General features: G+C 44.0%; 1 protein-coding gene across 2 annotated transcripts in view; it reads left to right on the top strand.

Moving 5' to 3' along the window:
* EFHC2 (EF-hand domain containing 2) overlaps positions 1–18,877 on the top strand; it is a 103,362-nt gene that overhangs the window by 28,861 nt on the left and 55,624 nt on the right. For both annotated transcript variants that reach the window (XM_040421837.1, XM_040421836.1), the window contains exons 5-7: positions 3,463–3,714; positions 7,146–7,253; positions 8,789–8,927. In XM_040421837.1, coding sequence (XP_040277771.1) covers positions 3,463–3,714; positions 7,146–7,253; positions 8,789–8,927 — 499 coding nt within the window. The remainder of the gene's footprint in view (positions 1–3,462; positions 3,715–7,145; positions 7,254–8,788; positions 8,928–18,877) is intronic.

The following is an 18,877-nucleotide window of genomic DNA, read 5'->3' as shown; positions in this document are numbered from 1 at the left end:
TTTTTTACATTTATACGTCCCCCTGTGGCTCCCACACGGTATAATGACCCCCGCTGGCCCCTATACAGTATAATGACCACTAGTAGCCCTTCACACAGTATAATGACCCCCCCAATGCCCCCCACACAGTATAAGGACCCCCAGTGGCCCCACATACAGTATAATGACCCCAAAGTGGCCCTCTATTCAGAATAATGACCCCCAGTCGCCCCCCATTCAGAATAATGATCGCCAGCGGCCCCCACACTAGGGGTTATACTGTATGGAGGGGGCACTGGGGGTTATTATACTGTATGGTGGTCACTGGGGGTCATTATATTAAATGGGGGCTCTGGGGGTCATTATACTGTGTAAGGGGCCCTCGCAGTGTAATGACCCGCCAGTGGCCCCCTCACATACCTATCATTGCTGGAGCGCAGGGGAGCCGGCGGTCCTGTCATTCACTAACCGCAGCTCCCTGCGATCCTTCTCTCCTCCGGCCCGCTGCAGCAGTGAGACACACGTCATGACGTCACCACTGGAGGAGGAGGAGAGAAGGAGCTGTGCAGTGATGTAGCTACAACTGACTGGGCCCCACAACAAATTTTAGTACATCCCCCCCCCCAGTAGGTTCACATCACGTTTTTCTTATCGGTTTGATGTATACAAATGTGCAGCACACCACATTTTTGTATCCTGAAGAGTTTAGTAAAAAATGCATACGTTAACGTATATGTTTTTTTACAATGGAACTCTATGGTGAACGGATGCCACAGTATAGCATCTGTTATTAACGCATACATTTTTGGTATACATTAAACGGATGGCAAAAATGTGATGTGAACCCAACCTTAGTGTCAGAATAAGTACCAATACACAGCGGAGCAGCGGGGCGGAGAGGGGAGGCCGCCATGTACTGACAGAGCGCTACCTGGTCCTGGTGGTCAGGGGTGAGGATTGTGTCTCCCAAGGATCATTTATCTATTGGGAAATACAGGGCACAGTATAATACACTAGAATCTATATAATATAAAGATATTAGCCCTATCCCTGAATAATAATACAATTAGGTGGTCATTTATTATATAGAAATACGTCTATGTTAGGCGTATTTCTGACACATATTGTGGCGCAAAGGTCCTTAGCACCGCAATCTGCAACTTTTCCCCACTCATGCCCGGTCTAAAAAAGGTGGCGTGAGCAGGGAAGGGGATACAGTTATTGCCATACAGTTATTGAATACCACCACCATACAATGACCGGATAACACCTCTGTACAGTGACCGGATAACACCGCCGTACAGTGACCGGATAACACCTCTGTACGGTGACCGGATAACACCTCTGTACAGTGACCGGATAAAACCACCATACAGTGACCACATAAAAGGGTATAAGGGGGTACAGTACAGGAAATGACTAGGGGCACTGTAGCGGGTGTGGTAAGAGGGCACAATGCAGGGTATAAGGGGGCACAGTACGGGGTGGGGGGCACAGTACGTGGTGGGGGGCACAGTTACATGACCCTGTGACGTTAGAAGGTCCTTATGGTGAATGCGGTTCAGACGCCACCGTAATGAGAGGCAGAGGAGTGAGACAGGGGCCCGGGGCCCTGGATGGACAGGAGGGGTGGACACAGCAAGTAGGTGGAAGGGGCTCTGAGGGGGATTAATACAAGAAATAGGGGCAGGAGGTCTGTGCAGGGCAGCAGTAGGAGATAGGAGGATGGAACAGGAGCTATGGATACATGAGGGAGGAAAGGAGACAGCAGGGGCTCCATGAGGATGAGATAGGACAGGATATGAAGGGGGGGCAGGTGTCATGAAGGCAAACTGCTTAATGAGGCAGTAAGACAACCAAATAGCATGAAGCTGCTAGTATACAGCATCCAGCAGCAAATCAAAGAGTTCAGCCTGCCCACCCTCCTGTCCCACAGAGAAGAGACAGTCACAGTGCAGACTCACAGACTGTGTTCACACTTCTGCTCCAGCCCTGCAGTCTCTCGCCTCAGGCAGCACGTCTTGTGTAGAGGGGGCATGTCTGATGCTCCGCAGCAGCCGACCTCATGTGACTATCAGAGGGCCCACCAGAGGGGTACTGCATAAGTGAAATGACAGCAGTGTCATTGATGGAAGTGGGCCCCCCAGGAGCAGCGGGCCCCGGAACTTGCCCGGGCATGCCGGGTGCTGACGCCGGCCCTGACCGCGGCATATAGGGGGGTTAATCGGCAATGTTTTAATTGGGCTGCTCATTCCAGCAAAAAGGCATGAGTGAGCATTATAAAGTTCTGAAAAATGTGTATGCATGCTCATTGGGCAGCACAGTGGCTCAGTGGTTAGCACTGGTGCCTTGCAGTGCTGGAGTTCTAGGTTCGAATCAAGGACAACATCAGCACGGAGTTTGTATGTTCTCCCTGTGTTTGTGTGGGTTTCCTCCCATACTCTAAAGACATACTGATAGGGAACTTAAATTGTGAGCTCCATTGGGGACAGCTTGATGCTAATGTCTAGTGTTGAGCTTAGGAACCAAAGCAGAGTTCGATTTCAAGTTTTAAAGTGGTTTTCCACTTTAAAAATCAACTACCGAAGTTATTAAATGAAGTCACACGCGACTTTGCAAATAAGTAATTCCGGCTCATCGGAGCCCATACATTTTAATACTGTACAGAGATGGATCTCCGTACAGTATTAATTCAATGTTTAGAACGAAGCGACTTTAGATGTAGCATCCGAAGCTCGCCTTGCTCAACACTACTAATGTCTGTAAAGCACTGTGGAATATAGCAGCACTATATACGTGCATTAAATACATAAATAAATTAGATTTATGTAATCTTTAATATATATACATTGAATGTTTGCATTCTAGATGTCTGTGGTATAGCCATACTAGGCAAGCTAGTGATTTCTGTAAGCTGATTTTAGTAAGCCCTACCAACAAGCTAAAGTCTGTATGGGCAGACATACAGACAGCAGGAGGCAACAAGGGTCCAGCAAGTAGAATTTTTACCTTTCACAATTCTGTTGTTTACACTGAGATAAATTCCTACAGCAAATGTTCACCCAGCCTCAAACTGAATCTTAATGGGGGCCAATAGCTGGAATCTTATTCATCTAATGTCTAATGTTTACAACCAGCCTTACTCTTGTCTGCTTACGTCACATTGGACACACATTTCATTGAGAGATGACAGTGATAAAACATAATGTACGTGCATGGTGTTACTATCCTTGAAGAGCACAACCATACATTGAATTTTAGAAGACATGGAGTAGCAAAATCATAAAAAAGAATGAATATGGAAGAAATATGTATTAATATGCAGTTAAATGATGGTAGTAAAGAAAAACACAAGGAAGGAGGCAGAGAATGTTGGTGAGGGCGATACTAACAGAGAAGAAAATCGGGAAGCCTACACTAAATAAGTAATGATAACTGATGAGATTTCATGATGACTAAAGTTTGACTGTTTCCATTTTGTAGGTAGAAGATAACATGAAGCCTCTACGCCCATATGAACGGATGGATACGCTGAAACAGTTCCTAGATCATGACAGACATGTGTTGCGGTTTTACTGTCTTTGGGATGATACAACTTCACCTTTTGGAGATGCAAGAGAGCTCATCTTACATTATTTCCTAGCTGATGACACGATTGAAATTATAGAGGTCATACCACCAAATTCTGGGCGGGATTCTGTTCCAGTCTTTCTACATCGAGGAAAACTACCAAAGGTAATTACTACTAGCAGAAAAGTAGCTTAGGTGTATTGGAACCTACAAAAATGGCAGCATCTGCAAGTGACGAATTTCTTAGCAGTCACAAAGGGTTGGTTCTTTAGATGTTTGTCTTTTGCTGTGCCTCACAGGCCTCATTGTGGCTTGTTACTTTATTAAAACCTGGTGGTAGAACCTCTAGTCATCTCCTGGACAGTGGAGCTTTTTGTACATTATCATTCATATCACCCAAAAATAAATATTCTTCTGTTAATAACATTATTATTAGTTTAATTAAAATAATGTTGGCATGACAAACTTTTTATGTTACAAGGTAAACAACAGAACAAAAATATCATAAAACTATAATTGTGCATTGAAAAACACATAGACTTAAACAGGGGTATAACAAGTACGCGTAACTCTGAGGTCCCATAACTAACTTTTAAATGGGGCCATAGTCATATAAAACAGAGAAACACATGGACATGTTTAGTTTATTAGCATCATATTACAGGAAATTATGATCTTGTTCCTTAAGTAAAATCAGTGGTAGAAAGTGTCATAGAAACATAGCCTGTCACGAGGGTGCCAAGAGCCACGCCTGACTCCGTTATACCCGGGGTCAGGAAGTCGCAGCGGGTGGCTGCGCGCTCTATGTCTAAAGACAGTACTGTTTATTAATGGTAGCTTTCTGGGTTTGCCTTGCAATCCTTTTTGGCTCACTCAGGGATCCGTAGCTTCTCCTCCTCAGCTGTTTCTTGTCCAGCAATCCCAACCTCCTTATATTCCCATCTCTCACTTCTCTGGTTGCCAGATATAGAGCTTCCTGCCTGGACTTCTATACTGACCCACTGGAGCTGTGTAGCTGTGTTCCCTGGTTGTTGTTCCAGAAAGTTACCCTCCGGATCCCTGTTGGGCCTTGGTGGTCTGCTGTTGTCGCCCACCTGGGATTATATGTTTGTCTGTATTGTCTGTCCTCTCCTTGGTGTTTTCCTCTTAGTGTCAGTGGTGCGGACTAGTGATCCCACCGCCCCATTCACTACATAGGGCTCATCATAGGGAAAGCCAGGGTTTAGGCACGTGATCGGCGTACGGGTGAGGAACCCGTCTAGGGACGTCAGGGCAGTCAGGTGCCAGCTGCAAGGTGAGTCAGGGGTCACCATCTTTCCCTCTCCCTTGGACAGGGCCTTCCCATTTCCCTCCCTTTGCGTGACGCCGGTCATTACATAGCCCTAATGTTTTGCTGGCTGGAATGCCCTTTGCTGCTTCTACAATACACACTTGAAGAGTATAACATGTTTATAAACCATACTGTATGTTATTGTCACTTATGCACTGTCCCAACACATGACATGGGACTACTCCAGGTAGGGTAAAATACAGTCCTGATCAAAAGTTTAAGACCACTTGAAAAATGGCAAAAATCATATTTAGCATGGCTGGATCTTAACAAGGTTCCAAGTAGAGCTTCAACATTTAATAATAAGAAATGGGAGTGAGAAATTTTTTTTTTTGAGCATTCAATTTAATGAAAACGACTAATAAACTGAAACAGGCTGTTTTTCAGCTGATCAAAAGTTTAGGACCACACCTCTAAAAAAAAACGAAACCCCCCCAAAACAGAAATCCAACTTCCAAACATGAACTCAGTAATGAGTAGCTCCGCCGTTATTGTTGATCACTTCAAAAATTTGTTTCGGCATGCTTGATGCAAGCGTTTCCATGAGGTGAGTGGGAACCTTTCTCCAAGTGGTGAAGACGGCCGCACGAAGGCCATCTACTGTCTGGAACTGTTGTCCATTTTTGCAAACTTCCCTTGCCATCCATCCTCAAAGGTTCTCAATTGGATTTAGATCAGGGGAACACGCAGGATGGGCCAAAAGAGTGATGTTTATTCTCCTGGAAGAAGTCCCTTGTCCTGCGGGCATTGTGTACTGTAACATTGTCCTGTTGAAAAACCCAGTAGTTACTACACAGACGAGGGCCCTCAGTCATGAGGAATGCTCTCTGCAACATCTGGACATAGCCAGCGGCCGTTTGACGCCCCTGCACTTCCTGAAGCTCCATTGTTCCACTGAAGGAAAAAGCACCCCAGACCGAGGTCTTTGAAAACGTTTTTTGTTTTTGAAGCCCTTCAGTCTCAGATACCGTCTGATGGTTATGGGGCTGCAGTCAGCACCAGTAAGGGCCTTAATTTGGGTCGAGGATCGTCCAGTGTCTTGACAGGCAGCCAATTGGATCCTCCGGCTCAGTGCTGGTGAAATTTTTTTGACTTTTTTGTTCCATAGCCCTCAGGATCATTTAAGAAATTCCAAATGACTGTCTTACTGCGTCCCACCTCAGCAGCGATGGCGCGCTGTGAGAGACCCTGCTTATGCAGTTAAACAACCCGACGACGTTCAAAAATGGAGAGTTTTTTTGCCTTTGCCATCACAACGTGTGACTACCTGACATAAAAATGACAATGAATCCACATCTTTGCACAGATTTGGCCTTTTAAAGGCATGTGGTCCTAAAATTTGGATCAGCTGAAAAACAGCCTGTTTCAGTTTAATCGTTATTTTCAATTAATTGAATGCTCAAAAAATGTTTTGTCTCACTCTCATTTCTTCTTGTCGCATGTTTAAGCTCTACTTGGAACCTTGTTAAGATCCAACAATGTAAAATATGATTTTTTTGCCATTTTTCAAGTGGTCTTAAACTTTTGATCAGGAGTGTATCTAGATTCAATCTTGCAGTCACCTTCCACGAACGCTGCAAATCCAGCATAAATCACACCACAAAACAGTACAGACACTCCAACTATATGCAGCCATCAGCTATCCAATTCTTTAAGGTCTGATAAGTAACTGACCACATACTCTACTCTCCAGCAATCAAAGCGTTAAATACTCTATGAAAGGCTATGGATTCTTTGAGCACATACAAGGACTAAACTTGTTAACATCTTAAGATTTAATGGTAAAGGGGAAGTGACAAGAGAGACAAAGGCAGGAGGAACAAGGGAATACCTTCAGAATTGGCTGTCCTCTATGAATGTGAACCCAGCTTTATTGTTCAGAACATGTATTATAGTTTCATTACTTGGCTCAGGTTTTCGAACTTTCCGTTATCTTATTAGGTAAAATGAGTGAGTTATTATTGGACTGTAGGTAATAAGAGGGGGAATAATAATGAATACCAAATTCTAATTTCCATGTATTTCCCCCACTATAAGGGGTGGGGATGTTCAGTTTGGATAAACAGATGTCTATCTGACCCTTATGCTTTTAGGTGTCACATCGGATAGAATTATACCACTTGAGCTCTGGTCCCAGCACCCTACATGGTCCAACCTGCAATAAAAGTTTTTTGCCAGTTCAAAGAGTCTTTACAAAATGAACATGACAATGACAAATCTATACAGTCAAGTAATCCATAATAATCTATCTGTGTACCCTTTACAGCAAGTCCCAACAAGAATGTACAACCCTGGAGAGGTCACTTCTCGCACCGTCCTCAATGTTTTTGGCCCAATGGGACATGGAGGTCGTTATATTCTGGATAATCTTAAAGTAAGGTTTTGACGTATTTCTAATAGAATATTATGATTTCTTGGTTCTATCAAAAGAGCTAAATATTAATTTGAGAAATACGTTTGTTCAGATCTGGCACAGTCTGATCTGGCAGTCCAATCTATTCTCAAGGAGGATAAACCTCCACCATAGGTGTCTACCAGCGACTTATACCCCTATCCCCATTCAAAACATACGCACTTTGTCCATTTGTCTATTAACTGAAATTGATTAATAATGACAAAAACATTTTTAACTTTCTTTTATGGTGAGATGGTGTTTGTGTGTGGAAATTGATGTTGGTGGTGATTTGAATCCATACAATAAAGAGAAAATATGGAGAATTGCAATAGGACAGCTTCAGACTTTGGAATTTTTGAGGGCCAAAAAATGCCAGTGACGATGTACATAACAATGATATCACAGTTGCTTTTGGTACTTTTATAGGATAAATAGTCATGCTTTAGCTTCCAATAAGGATAACAACTGTTATAGGTAACACAGTCTGGAGAATGCAGAGTTGAATGGGCCCTAGGCAGGGGCTGTCTGGAAACTTGAAGTGACCCTGGAAAAAAATAAAAGTGGCCCCATGTTGTAGGCTGGACTAAATCGACAGAAGGACACAAGGTGGGGCAATGCAATTAGACTGGGCCAGCAGTACCATGTAGTGGCACAAAATACTGCCCCAGCAGAACCAGATACCACAGTGCAACAAAAAATAATTTTCCAGCAGCACAAAATACCTCTCCAGAAGGTGCCCCTCTGAGGTGGCCAGTGCCAGCTCCTACGTTCCATCCTTCTACTCCTGTTGTGTCAGGATGGCAATACAGTTGAATTCAGGCCTCGCTGGCCAGGTACACAGGTTCTTGACACCCCCAATATTAATTAAGTCAGCGAGCATCAGATAATTTCCTACCTTGTTTGTGGCTATGGATGGGGCCCAGGTCTCCCTCTTGGCATTGGCCCACCGAGAAGTTTCCCTGAAGGGTCTATGGCAAGTCCACCCCTGGCCCCAGAAAAAAGGGAGCAGTTTCTTTAAAATGGGGACAAATCAATAAATATGGTAGACCTTTGGACTGAGGTTTGCCACAGATTTTGCTATGAAATACATGTATTACATGCTGTTTTTGCTGCAGATTCTTCATGGGTTTCACCCATTTTATTTCAGAGGATGAAAATACTCAGCAATTCACAAGACAGTGGGCACATTTTCGAATCCTGTCTAAAATGTAGACAGTGTAAACTTAGACTAGACATGGTGCATGGCTAGATACATTTGTCTAACTTTATACCACTTGTTGGTTGACATTCTTTCAGCATTATTGTGTCGCAGAATGTTACATATTAAGCCACACCCCTTACCCACTAAACCACACTCTTTATTGATAAGCCACGCTCATTAAGTAGGAGACAACAAATAGTATAGTTACTGTATATGCTGTTATGGAGACCGTTTTTATTTATTTTTATTTTTACTAAAAAGGGTTAAATATTATAACTAATATTCTCATTTTTTGCCACCTATCCTTTAACAGACAGGATCTGTACATCAGGAATTTTACAAAGACAGTGATCTGACAATTGGTGCAGCAATCAATGCATGGGGGAGAAAGCTAATCTTGTGTGACTGTGATGAATTTGCCAAGAATTATTACAGAACGAAATATGGAATTGGTAAGAAAATTATATAAGTAATGTAAGGGGTATTTTATTGTCTGCATCATTCTTCAGAAATCCTGCAGATAAAAAGTCAGGTGTACAGATTAACTCTCTAATTCAGTGATGGCTAACCTCTGGCACTCCAGCTGTGGTGAAACTACGACTCCCAGCATGCTCCATTCGTATCTATGGAGTTCTGAGAAGAGCCAAGCAAGTGTACATCTTGGGAGTCGTAGTTTTACCACAGCTGGAGTGCCGGAGTTTAGCCATTACAGACCTAACTAATTGGGCGTTATGTACATGATCTATAATGTTATTTTACACTTACTTGAAACTATAATTTCCTGTAATCCAGAGTCTGACATTCCTAAAAGTTTTATAATCAGCACTAAACTGCAATAAAATGTGGACTTTCAAAGTTTTGCCACAGGTTTCTGGGAGCTGCTTTCTCACCTCTCCCCATTATCAACACATAAGGGCTTAGCCAAACTAAGTGTGCACGTGTATGGGGGGTTTGGCTGATATCTATTGAAGGTGTATGGGTTTACAGATGGAGTGGAGCACCCTCTGGTCCTCATTGCCACTATTCATCCCCCAACGTAATCGTGGGGTACCAATGTGGTAACAATGGTCCCCATATCAACCATCTTAGTACACCTATTAATACAGTTTTACTGTTTGTCATTTAATTATATAGAGCATTATGTTTTATTCATCTTTAAAGAAATTAGATCTGTTGTGTTCGGACTCCACATTGAAAGTGTTACTATGCTGTGCATTGTTGGGTGGAGAGATATTGACCTTTGTATTGTCGAGAACAGAATTTGACTATGCTTCAGAACAAGCATTTTATGATTTAGTTACGTACTGGTAACTTCAGTAAGCTGACCTCATATTCCTCCAATGCTTTATGTAAGAGAGGGTGAAGTTTTATTGCATTAATATTGATTACATACACATCAGTGGAACTTCAATCAAATATATTTGTCCAGTGTAAAGCAAATTAGGTATCTTTAATTTGGTACAACCAAATTACCACTCTGCTTGGGTCAATTCGATGATCACATTATGCCTGTCCTTGTAAAACCCTTTGGCTGTGTGTAGAAAATTATTTTAATTCAAGTAGTTATTTGTAATTGTTTAAAAGAAAGGATGGGTATAAAATGTTAAATATACACATGTACAATAAATTGGATAAATTCTGTTTTAAATTTCTTAAAGGGGGATCTAGGGGATACCTTTTTAAAAAAATGCAGAATGGGCTCAAATTACAAATAATTCCCATATTTTCGCCTTTTAAGATGCACCTAGGTTTTAGAGGAGGAAAATCAAGCAATAAATATTTTTCATGAGACCTGAGATCAGACCCCCAATCGTTATCAGACCTCAGATCAGACCCCCTAATCAGACCCCCAAACCTTTATCAGACATCACATCAGACCCCCTAGTCAGACCCTCAACTTTATCAGACCTCAGATCAGACCTCAGAATAAGACCCCCAATTCATCAGACTTGAGATTAGACATAAAATAAATAAACTAAACTATCCTGCTCTGGATGACACGCTATTCCTGCACTCACCGCTCCCTGGCCTTTTTCCGGGCCCCCTGCTGCACTGTGACCTGATGTGCACTATATCCTGATACTATACACTGTCATAAAGCAGTGCAGATCAGGGCCTGGAAGAAGACCAGGGGGCAGTGAATATAGCCAAGGCTCCCTACCCCTCCTGCATACTAATGAGCACTTCCATAGTGCTTCTTATAGTGCGTCTTATAAAGTGAAAAAATACAATACGGTATTACTCACCTCACCTCTGCTGTTCTAATGTTGCTTTGGTGCCCACTTCTCTCCACTCTCTGGTTCAGGACTTGGCACATAGGAAATGGCTTGGACTGCCCACTCAGCCAATCTCTGGCTGCAGCGGTGATTCAAATGTGATGTGAACAGAGCCTCATTGTTTTTGGGAAAGCTGGTGGAGAACCAATATGGCCTCTATTACAGCTTCCCCATACTATCAACAGTGAATCTGCCTCACTATATACTAACACACGTCCTTTCCAAATTGATGGGTTATGAATATTTCCCCTTGAAATCTCTCCAGGAAAGTCAGGTGGCAATGTATGATAGCTGTAATTGGTGCCCTATTATTTGTCATCATTTTTGGATTGCTTAGATATAGATTTCAGCAGAGGACTGAGGTGTAGGTTAAGAAAGATAACACTCCACTAGGGGGCATAATATCACCATTTATTCCTTTTCACATACTGAACTTATCCACGTTGTGGTGTTCTGTATTATGGTAATGTCTGACTGACATAACTGGGCTCCTAAACACCAATTATACTTCTTATACCCTGCAGCTCTTCTCTCTTACAGTTCTCTGAAAAAGCTCAACCAAATGCCAAAGATTAACCCCTAATACCTTTTTGTTATAATGTTTTACTGTATATTGGCTTTGTACTTTTTGACATACTTCACCCTATATGGGTTAACAAAAATCATAGTACCTTGGAAATCTGATCCTTATGTTATATCTAGAGATGAGCGAATTTTTCAAAAATTCGATTCGCCGGTTCGCTGAATTATTTTGGAAAAATTTGCTTCGATCCGAATAAATTCTCCTGCAGAGAGCCTTTATAGTGGTGTAGAATACTGTACCTTGCAGTAACACGCATAGGGAGTCTGCTTTGGTAGTAAAATAATACTGTGAGTCCATATGACATTCAGATGACAGGCGTCGCTCTTATAATCACTGCACACTTCAGTTATTTGTTCAGTTTTGGCCCAGTGACTGCCTAAATAAGTGAAGTATCAACTCAGCCTTACAGGTCGATGTTAGCATCAAGAATAAGCGCACTCCTTTTACACCCTCGTCAGCTGATTCCACATAGATGTCTACAGAACCTGTTCTATTAACCCCTTATACAAGTAGAGCCCCCCGAAGTTTGTGTTGACGTCACTGAATAATTTGCCTTTCCTCTGATCTGTCAGAACAATAACCCACAAAAAACGGATCCTGTCTGTGGAGCATCCGCCTTCACTCAGTCAGCATTTGCTCAATAATCCATCGGTATTGCTAATCCCCAAAAAAACAGGAGTGGATCTAAAACAGATGACACATGAATGGAATATTTGCATGTCTTGTGTTTTGTACCCACTCCTGCTTTTGGCTACCAAATCATAAGCCAATTCTGATAGGACCATATAGGCCTTACAGCTGCTACACAGACAGGATCCGTTATGCGTCTCATTTTTCCTTTCTTCTGACAGATCAGAAGAAAGGTCAAATAAATGATGATAAATAGTAAATGGAGTAAGCGAGCACTCACACTATGGCATCAATTATATATGTTTAATATTATAGGTATAAAATATAAGATATAAAAAAGTAAGATATAGGATAAAAAAGGAACTGCAATTGGTCGACCAATCCTAGAATAGTAGCAGCATGTATACAGGAAACCGCAGTGTAAATTAATAGCAACAATATAATAATTTGATATTACAATAGCAGCATACGGATATAATCAAGATAGAGTCAATAGTGATCAATAGGATGGTAAAAATATAAAAATAAGAGATATAAAAATAATGTGTAGAAAAACAAAGACTGTCCAACAAAAATGCGTAAAGTGTATGACTCTCTTGGTCATTAATATCCAGGATCTTCTAATAGCGTGCAATAGGTGAGACGCTCCAAAAATAGTAGAAAAAAAATAGTGTATCAAACTTAGGACTCTTAATAATTAGCTATGCGCCAATAGATGCTGGGGTTTTGCTTCCTTCCGTATCTATTAGATACAACCGCTTATAACAGATCGTCCCAATGAGTGTTGGATATATGAAACCTGTAACTCCTTGTTTCACAATATAAGTTCATATAAATAATCAATGTCGCAATTCATCCAGTATATAAAAAAATGTAGCTAGTGGTGGAGTATCGCAGTGATAATGGATACAAGAGATCTGTGCCGTCTCACTTGATAGTGAGCTTGTGTGAGAAATATATCATAGACACAGCACCTTCATCTAAATGTTCCAATTGTCTCAGATATTGAGGAAAATCACTCTTACCTCCTGTTAGTCATATCAGAAGGGACTGTTGGTGGGATATCCCGGGAGGTGAGCTGAAGACGCCACAACGCCTCACTCCTCGTGTCCTCCGTCGACCACACCAAGTATCGCGATACTGCAGGTGGAACTTTCGCTTGGTAAGCACAATCGCCTTAGTAGTGAGTGAGTTCAATATTCGGATGTGTTCAATATTCGGATGATATGAACTTTAAAATTGCATGGCCATGCGTATAGAGTTCTTTATAACGGAGGTATTTATCGAAGTGTCCAATATACCAGACGCGTTTCGAGATGATTCCACATCCCTTCCTCAGTGGTCATACCTGGCACTTCAAACCTCCTTCTTTTTAAATCCTTTAGGGTCCTCCATAAACTGTGGTAACTGGATTAAAATCCAAGAGGTAAGAGTGATTTTCCTCAATATCTGAGACAATTGGAACATTTAGATGAAGGTGCTGTGTCTATGATATATTTCTCACACAAGCGCACTATCAAGTGAGACGGCACAGATCTTTTGTATCCATTATCACTGCGATACTCAACCACTAGCTACATTTGGAATATACTGGATGAATTGTGACATTGATTATTTTGTATGAACTTATATTGTGAAACAAGGAGTTACAGGTTTCATATATCCAACACTCATTGGGACGATCTGTTATAAGCGGTTGTATCTAATAGATACGAAAGGAAGCAAAACCCCAGCATCTATTGGCGCATAGCTAATTATTAAGAGTCCTAAGTTTGATACACCATTTTTTTCGACTATTTTTGGAGCGTCTCACCTATTGCACGCTATTAGAAGATCCTGGATATTAATGACCAAGAGAGTCATACACTTTACACATTTTTGTTGGACACTTCTCACAAAAAATATTTTTTTTAAATTCATTGTTTTTCTATACATTATTTTTATATCACTTATTTTTATATTTTTACCATCCTATTGATCACTATTGACTCTATCTTGATTATATCCGTATGCTGCTATTGTAATATCAAATTATTATATTGTTGCTATTCATTTACACTGCGGTTTCCTGTATACATGCTGCTACTATTCTAGGATTGGTCGACCAATTGCAGTTCCTATTTTATCCTATATCTTACTTTTTTATATCTTATATTTTATACCTATAATAATAAACATATATAATTGATGCCATAGTGTGAGTGCTCACTTACTCCATTTACTATTTATCTACTTTGTTGATTGAGGCAGGGTGTCCTCAATCCAAGTTAGTAGCACCTCACCATTACCAACCAGACGTGAGACACCCCATCTAACCTCCAAATAAATGATGATGTCAGCCAGGCCGAAAGCCAAAATAGTGGACCAGTCATGAAGTGGGGAGGGTGGGAACAGCATGAGAAGTCCACAGAGTGGACCTATGACATAGTGGTGAGGTGAAAGCAGCATGAGGAGACCACAGAGTGGACCAATGACAGAGTGTGGAGGTGGCGGCAACAGCAGCAGCATCAGGAGGATACCACAGAGTGGCAAGGTGACAGTGTGGAGATGGCAGTAGCAGCATCAGGAGACTACAGAGTGGCAAGGTGACATAGTGTGGAGATGGCAGCAGCAGCAGCATCAGCATTAGGAGACCACACAGTGGCAAGGTGACATAGTGTGGAGATGGCAGCAGCAGCAGCATCATCAGACCACAGAGTGGCAAGGTGACATAATGTGGATATGGCAGCAGCGGTAGGAGCAGGAGGATCACAGAGTAGCAAGGTGACATAGTGTAGATATGGGAGCAGCAGTAGCAGCAGGAGGATCACAGAGTGGCAAGGTGACATAGTGTGGAGATGGCAGCAGCAGCATCAGGAGACCACAGAGTGGGCAGGCGACATAGTGTGAATATAGCAGCAGCAGCATCATCAGACCACAGAGTGGCAAGGTGACATAGTGTGGATATGGCAGCAGAAGTAGCAGCAGAAGGATACCACAGAGTGGCAAGGAGACATAGTGTTAAATTGGCAGCAGCAGCATCAGGAGACCACAGAGTGGCAAGGTGACATAATGTGGAGATGGCAGCAGCAGGAGGATACCACAGAGTGGCAAGGTGACATAGTGTGGAGATGGCAGCAGCAGCAGGAGGTTACCACACAGTGGCAAGGTGACATAGTGTGGAGATGGCAGTAGAAGCAGGAGGATACCACAGAGTGGCAAGGTGACATAGTGTGGATATGGCAGCAGCAGTAGCAGCAGGAGGATCACATAGTGGCAAGGTGACATAGTGTGGAGATGGCAGCAGCAGCATCACGAGACCACAGAGTGGGCAGGCGACATAGTGTGGATATAGCAGCAGCAGCATCATCAGACCACAGAGTGGCAAGGTGACATAGTGTGGAGATGGCAGCAGCAGCATCAGGAGACCACAGAGTGGCAAGGTGACATAATGTGGAGATGGCAGCAGCAGCAGGAGGATACCACACAGTGGCAAGGTGACATAGTGTGGAGATGGCAGTAGAAGCAGGAGGATACCACAGAGTGGCAAGGTGACATAGTGTGGATATGGCAGCAGCAGTAGCAGCAGGCGGATCACAGAGTGGCAAGGTGACATAGTGTGGAGATGGCAGCAGTACCATCAGGAGACCACATAGTGGGCAGGCGACATAGTGTGGATATAGCAGCAGCAGCATCATCAGACCACAGAGTGGCAAGGTGACATAGTGTGGATATGGCAGCAGAAGTAGCAGCAGAAGGATACCACAGAGTGGCAAGGTGACATAGCGTTGAAATGGCAGCATCAGGAGACCACAGAGTGGCAAGGTGACATAATGTGGAGATGGCAGCAGCAGCAGCAGCAGGAGGATACCACAGAGTGGCAAGGTAACATAGTGTGGAGATGGCAGCAGCAGCATCAGGAGACCACAGAGTGGCAAGGTGACATAATGTGGAGATGGCAGCAGCAGCAGGAGGATACCACAGAGTGGCAAGGTGACATAGTGTGGAGATGGCAGTAGAAGCAGCAGCATCAGGAGACCACAGAGTGGCAATGTGACATAGTTTGGAGATGGCAGCAGCAGCTTCAGGGGACCACAGAGTGGCAAGGTGACATAATGTGGAGATGGCAGCAGCAGCAGCAGGAGAATACCACAGAGTGGCAAGGTGGCATAGTGTGGAGATGACAGTAGCAGCAGGAGGATACCACAGAGTGGCAAGGTGACATAGTGTGGAGATGGCAGCAGCAGCATCAGGAGACCACAAAGGGGCAAGGTGCCATAATGTGGAGATGGCAGCAGCAGTACCAGCAGGAGGATATCACAGAATGGCAAGGTGACTTAATATGGATATGGCAGCAGCAGCATCAGGAGACCACAGAGTGTCAAGTTGACATAGTTTGGAGATGACGGCAGCATCATCATCATCAGACCACAGAGTGGCAAGGTGACATAATGTGGATATGGCAGCAGTAGCAGCAGGAGGATACAACAGAGTAGCAAGGTGACATAATGTGGATATGGCAGCAGCAGAAGAAGGAGGATACCACAGAGTGGCAATGTGACATAGTGTGGGGATGGCAACAGCAGCAGCATCAGGAGACCACAGAGTGGCAAGGTGACATCATGTGGAGATGACAGCAGCAGGAGGATACCACACAGTGACAAAGTGACATATTGTTTAGATGGCAGCAGCAGCATCAGGAGACCACAGAGTGGCAAGGTGACATAATGTGGAGATGGCAGTAGCAGTAGCAGCAGGAGGATACAACAGAGTGGCAAGGTGACATAATGTGGATATGGCAGCAGCAGGAGGATACCACAGATTGGCAAGGTGACATAGTGTGGAGATGGCAACAGCAGCAGCATCAGAAGACCACAGAGTCGTAAGGTGACATAATGTGGAGATGACAGCAGCAGCAGCAGCAGGAGGATACCACAGTGTGGCAAGGTGACATAGTTTGGAGATGGCAGCAGCAGCATCATTAGACCACAGAGTGGCAAGGTGACATAATGTGGATATGGCAGCAGCAGTAGCATCAGAAGAATACTACAGAGTGGCAAGGTGACATAGTGTGGATATGGCAGCAGCAGCAGCATCAGGAGACCACAGAGTGGCAAGGTGACATAATGTGGAGATGGCAGCAGCAGCAGGAGGATACCACAGAGTGGCAAGATGACATAGTGTGGATATGGCAGCAGCAGCATCAGGAGACCACAGAGTGGCAAGGTGACATAATGTGGAGATGGCAGTAGCAGCAGGAGGATACCACAGAGTGGCAAGGTGACATAGTGTGGAGATTGCAGCAGCAGCAGGAGGTTACCACCCAGTGACAAGGTTACATAGTGTAGAGATGGCAGTAGCAGCAGCATCATCAGGAGACCACAAAGTAGCAAGGTGACATAGTTTGGAGATGGCAGCAGCAGCATCATCATCAGACCACAGAGTGGCAAGGTGACATAATGTGGAGATGGCAGTAGCAGCAGGAGGATACCACAGAGTGGCAAGGTGACATAGTGTGGAGATTGCAGCAGCAGCAGGAGGTTACCACCCAGTGACAAGGTTACATAGTGTAGAGATGGCGGTAGCAGCAGCAGCATCAGGAGACCACAGAGTGGCAAGGTGACATAGTTTGGAGATGGCAGCAGCAGCATCATCATCAGACCACAGAGTGGCAAGGTGACATAATGTGGATATAGCAGCAGCTGCAGCAGGAGGATACCACAGAGTGGCAAGGTGACATAGTGTGGAGATGGCAGCATCAGGAGGCCACAGACTAGCAAGGTGAGATAATGTGGAGATGGAAGCAGCAGTAGCAGCAGGAGAATTCCACAGAATGGTAGGGTGACATAATGTGGATATGGAGGCAGCAGCAGCAGGAGGATACCACAGATTGACAAAGTGACATAGTGGGGAGATGGCAGTAGCAGCAGCATCAGGAGACCACAGAGTGGCATGGTGATATAATGTGGAGATGGCAGCAGCAGCAGGAGGATACCACAGAGTGGCAAGGTGACATAGTGTGGAGATGGTAGTAGCAGCAGGAGGATACCACAGAGTGGCAAGGTGACATAGTGTGGATATGGCAGCAGCAGTAGCAGCAGGAGGATCACATAGTGGCAAGGTGACATAGTGTGGAGATGGCAGCAGGAGGATACCACCCAGTGGCAAGGTGACATAGTGTAGAGATCGCAGTAGCAGCAGCAGCAGCATCGGGAGACCACAGAGTGGCAAGGTGACATAATGTGGAGATGGCATCAGCAGCAGGAGGAGACCACAGAGTGGCAAGGTGACATAATGTGGAGATGGCAGCAGTAGCAGCAGGAGGATACCCCAGAGTGGCAAGGTGACATAGTGTGGAGATTGCAGCAGCAGGAGGATACCACTCAGTGACAAGGTTACATAGTGTAGAGATGGCAGTAGCAGCAGCATCATCATCAGACTAAAGAGTGGCAAGGTGACATAATGTGGATATGGCAGCAGCAGGAGGATACCACAGAGTGGTAAGGTGACATAGTGTGGAGATGGTAGCAGCAGCATCAGGAGGCCACAGACTGGCAAGGTGACATAATATGGAGATGGCAGCAGCAGTAGCAGCAGGAGGATACCACAGAATGGCAAGGTGACATAATGTGGATATGGAAGCAGCAGGAGCAGGAGGATACCATAGAGTGACAAAGTGACATAGTGTGGAGATGGCAGTAGCAGCAGCATCAGGAGACCACAGAGTGGCAAGGTGACATAATGTGGAGATGGCAGCAGCAGCAGGAGGATACCACAGAGTGGCAAGGTAACAGTGTGGAGATTGCAGCAGCAGCAGGAGGATACCACCAAGTGGCAAGGTGACATAGTGTAGAGATGACAGTAGCAGCAGCAGCAGCATCAAGAGACCACAGAGTGGCAAGGTGACATAATGTGGAGATAGCATCAGCAGCAG

The sequence above is a fragment of the Bufo bufo genome, chromosome 3, assembly GCF_905171765.1.
Source record: "Bufo bufo chromosome 3, aBufBuf1.1, whole genome shotgun sequence".
Taxonomy (NCBI): Eukaryota; Metazoa; Chordata; class Amphibia; order Anura; family Bufonidae; genus Bufo; species Bufo bufo.
The sequence above is the reverse complement of the archived record's forward strand: the minus strand, read 5'-3'. Positions and strand labels throughout refer to the sequence as shown.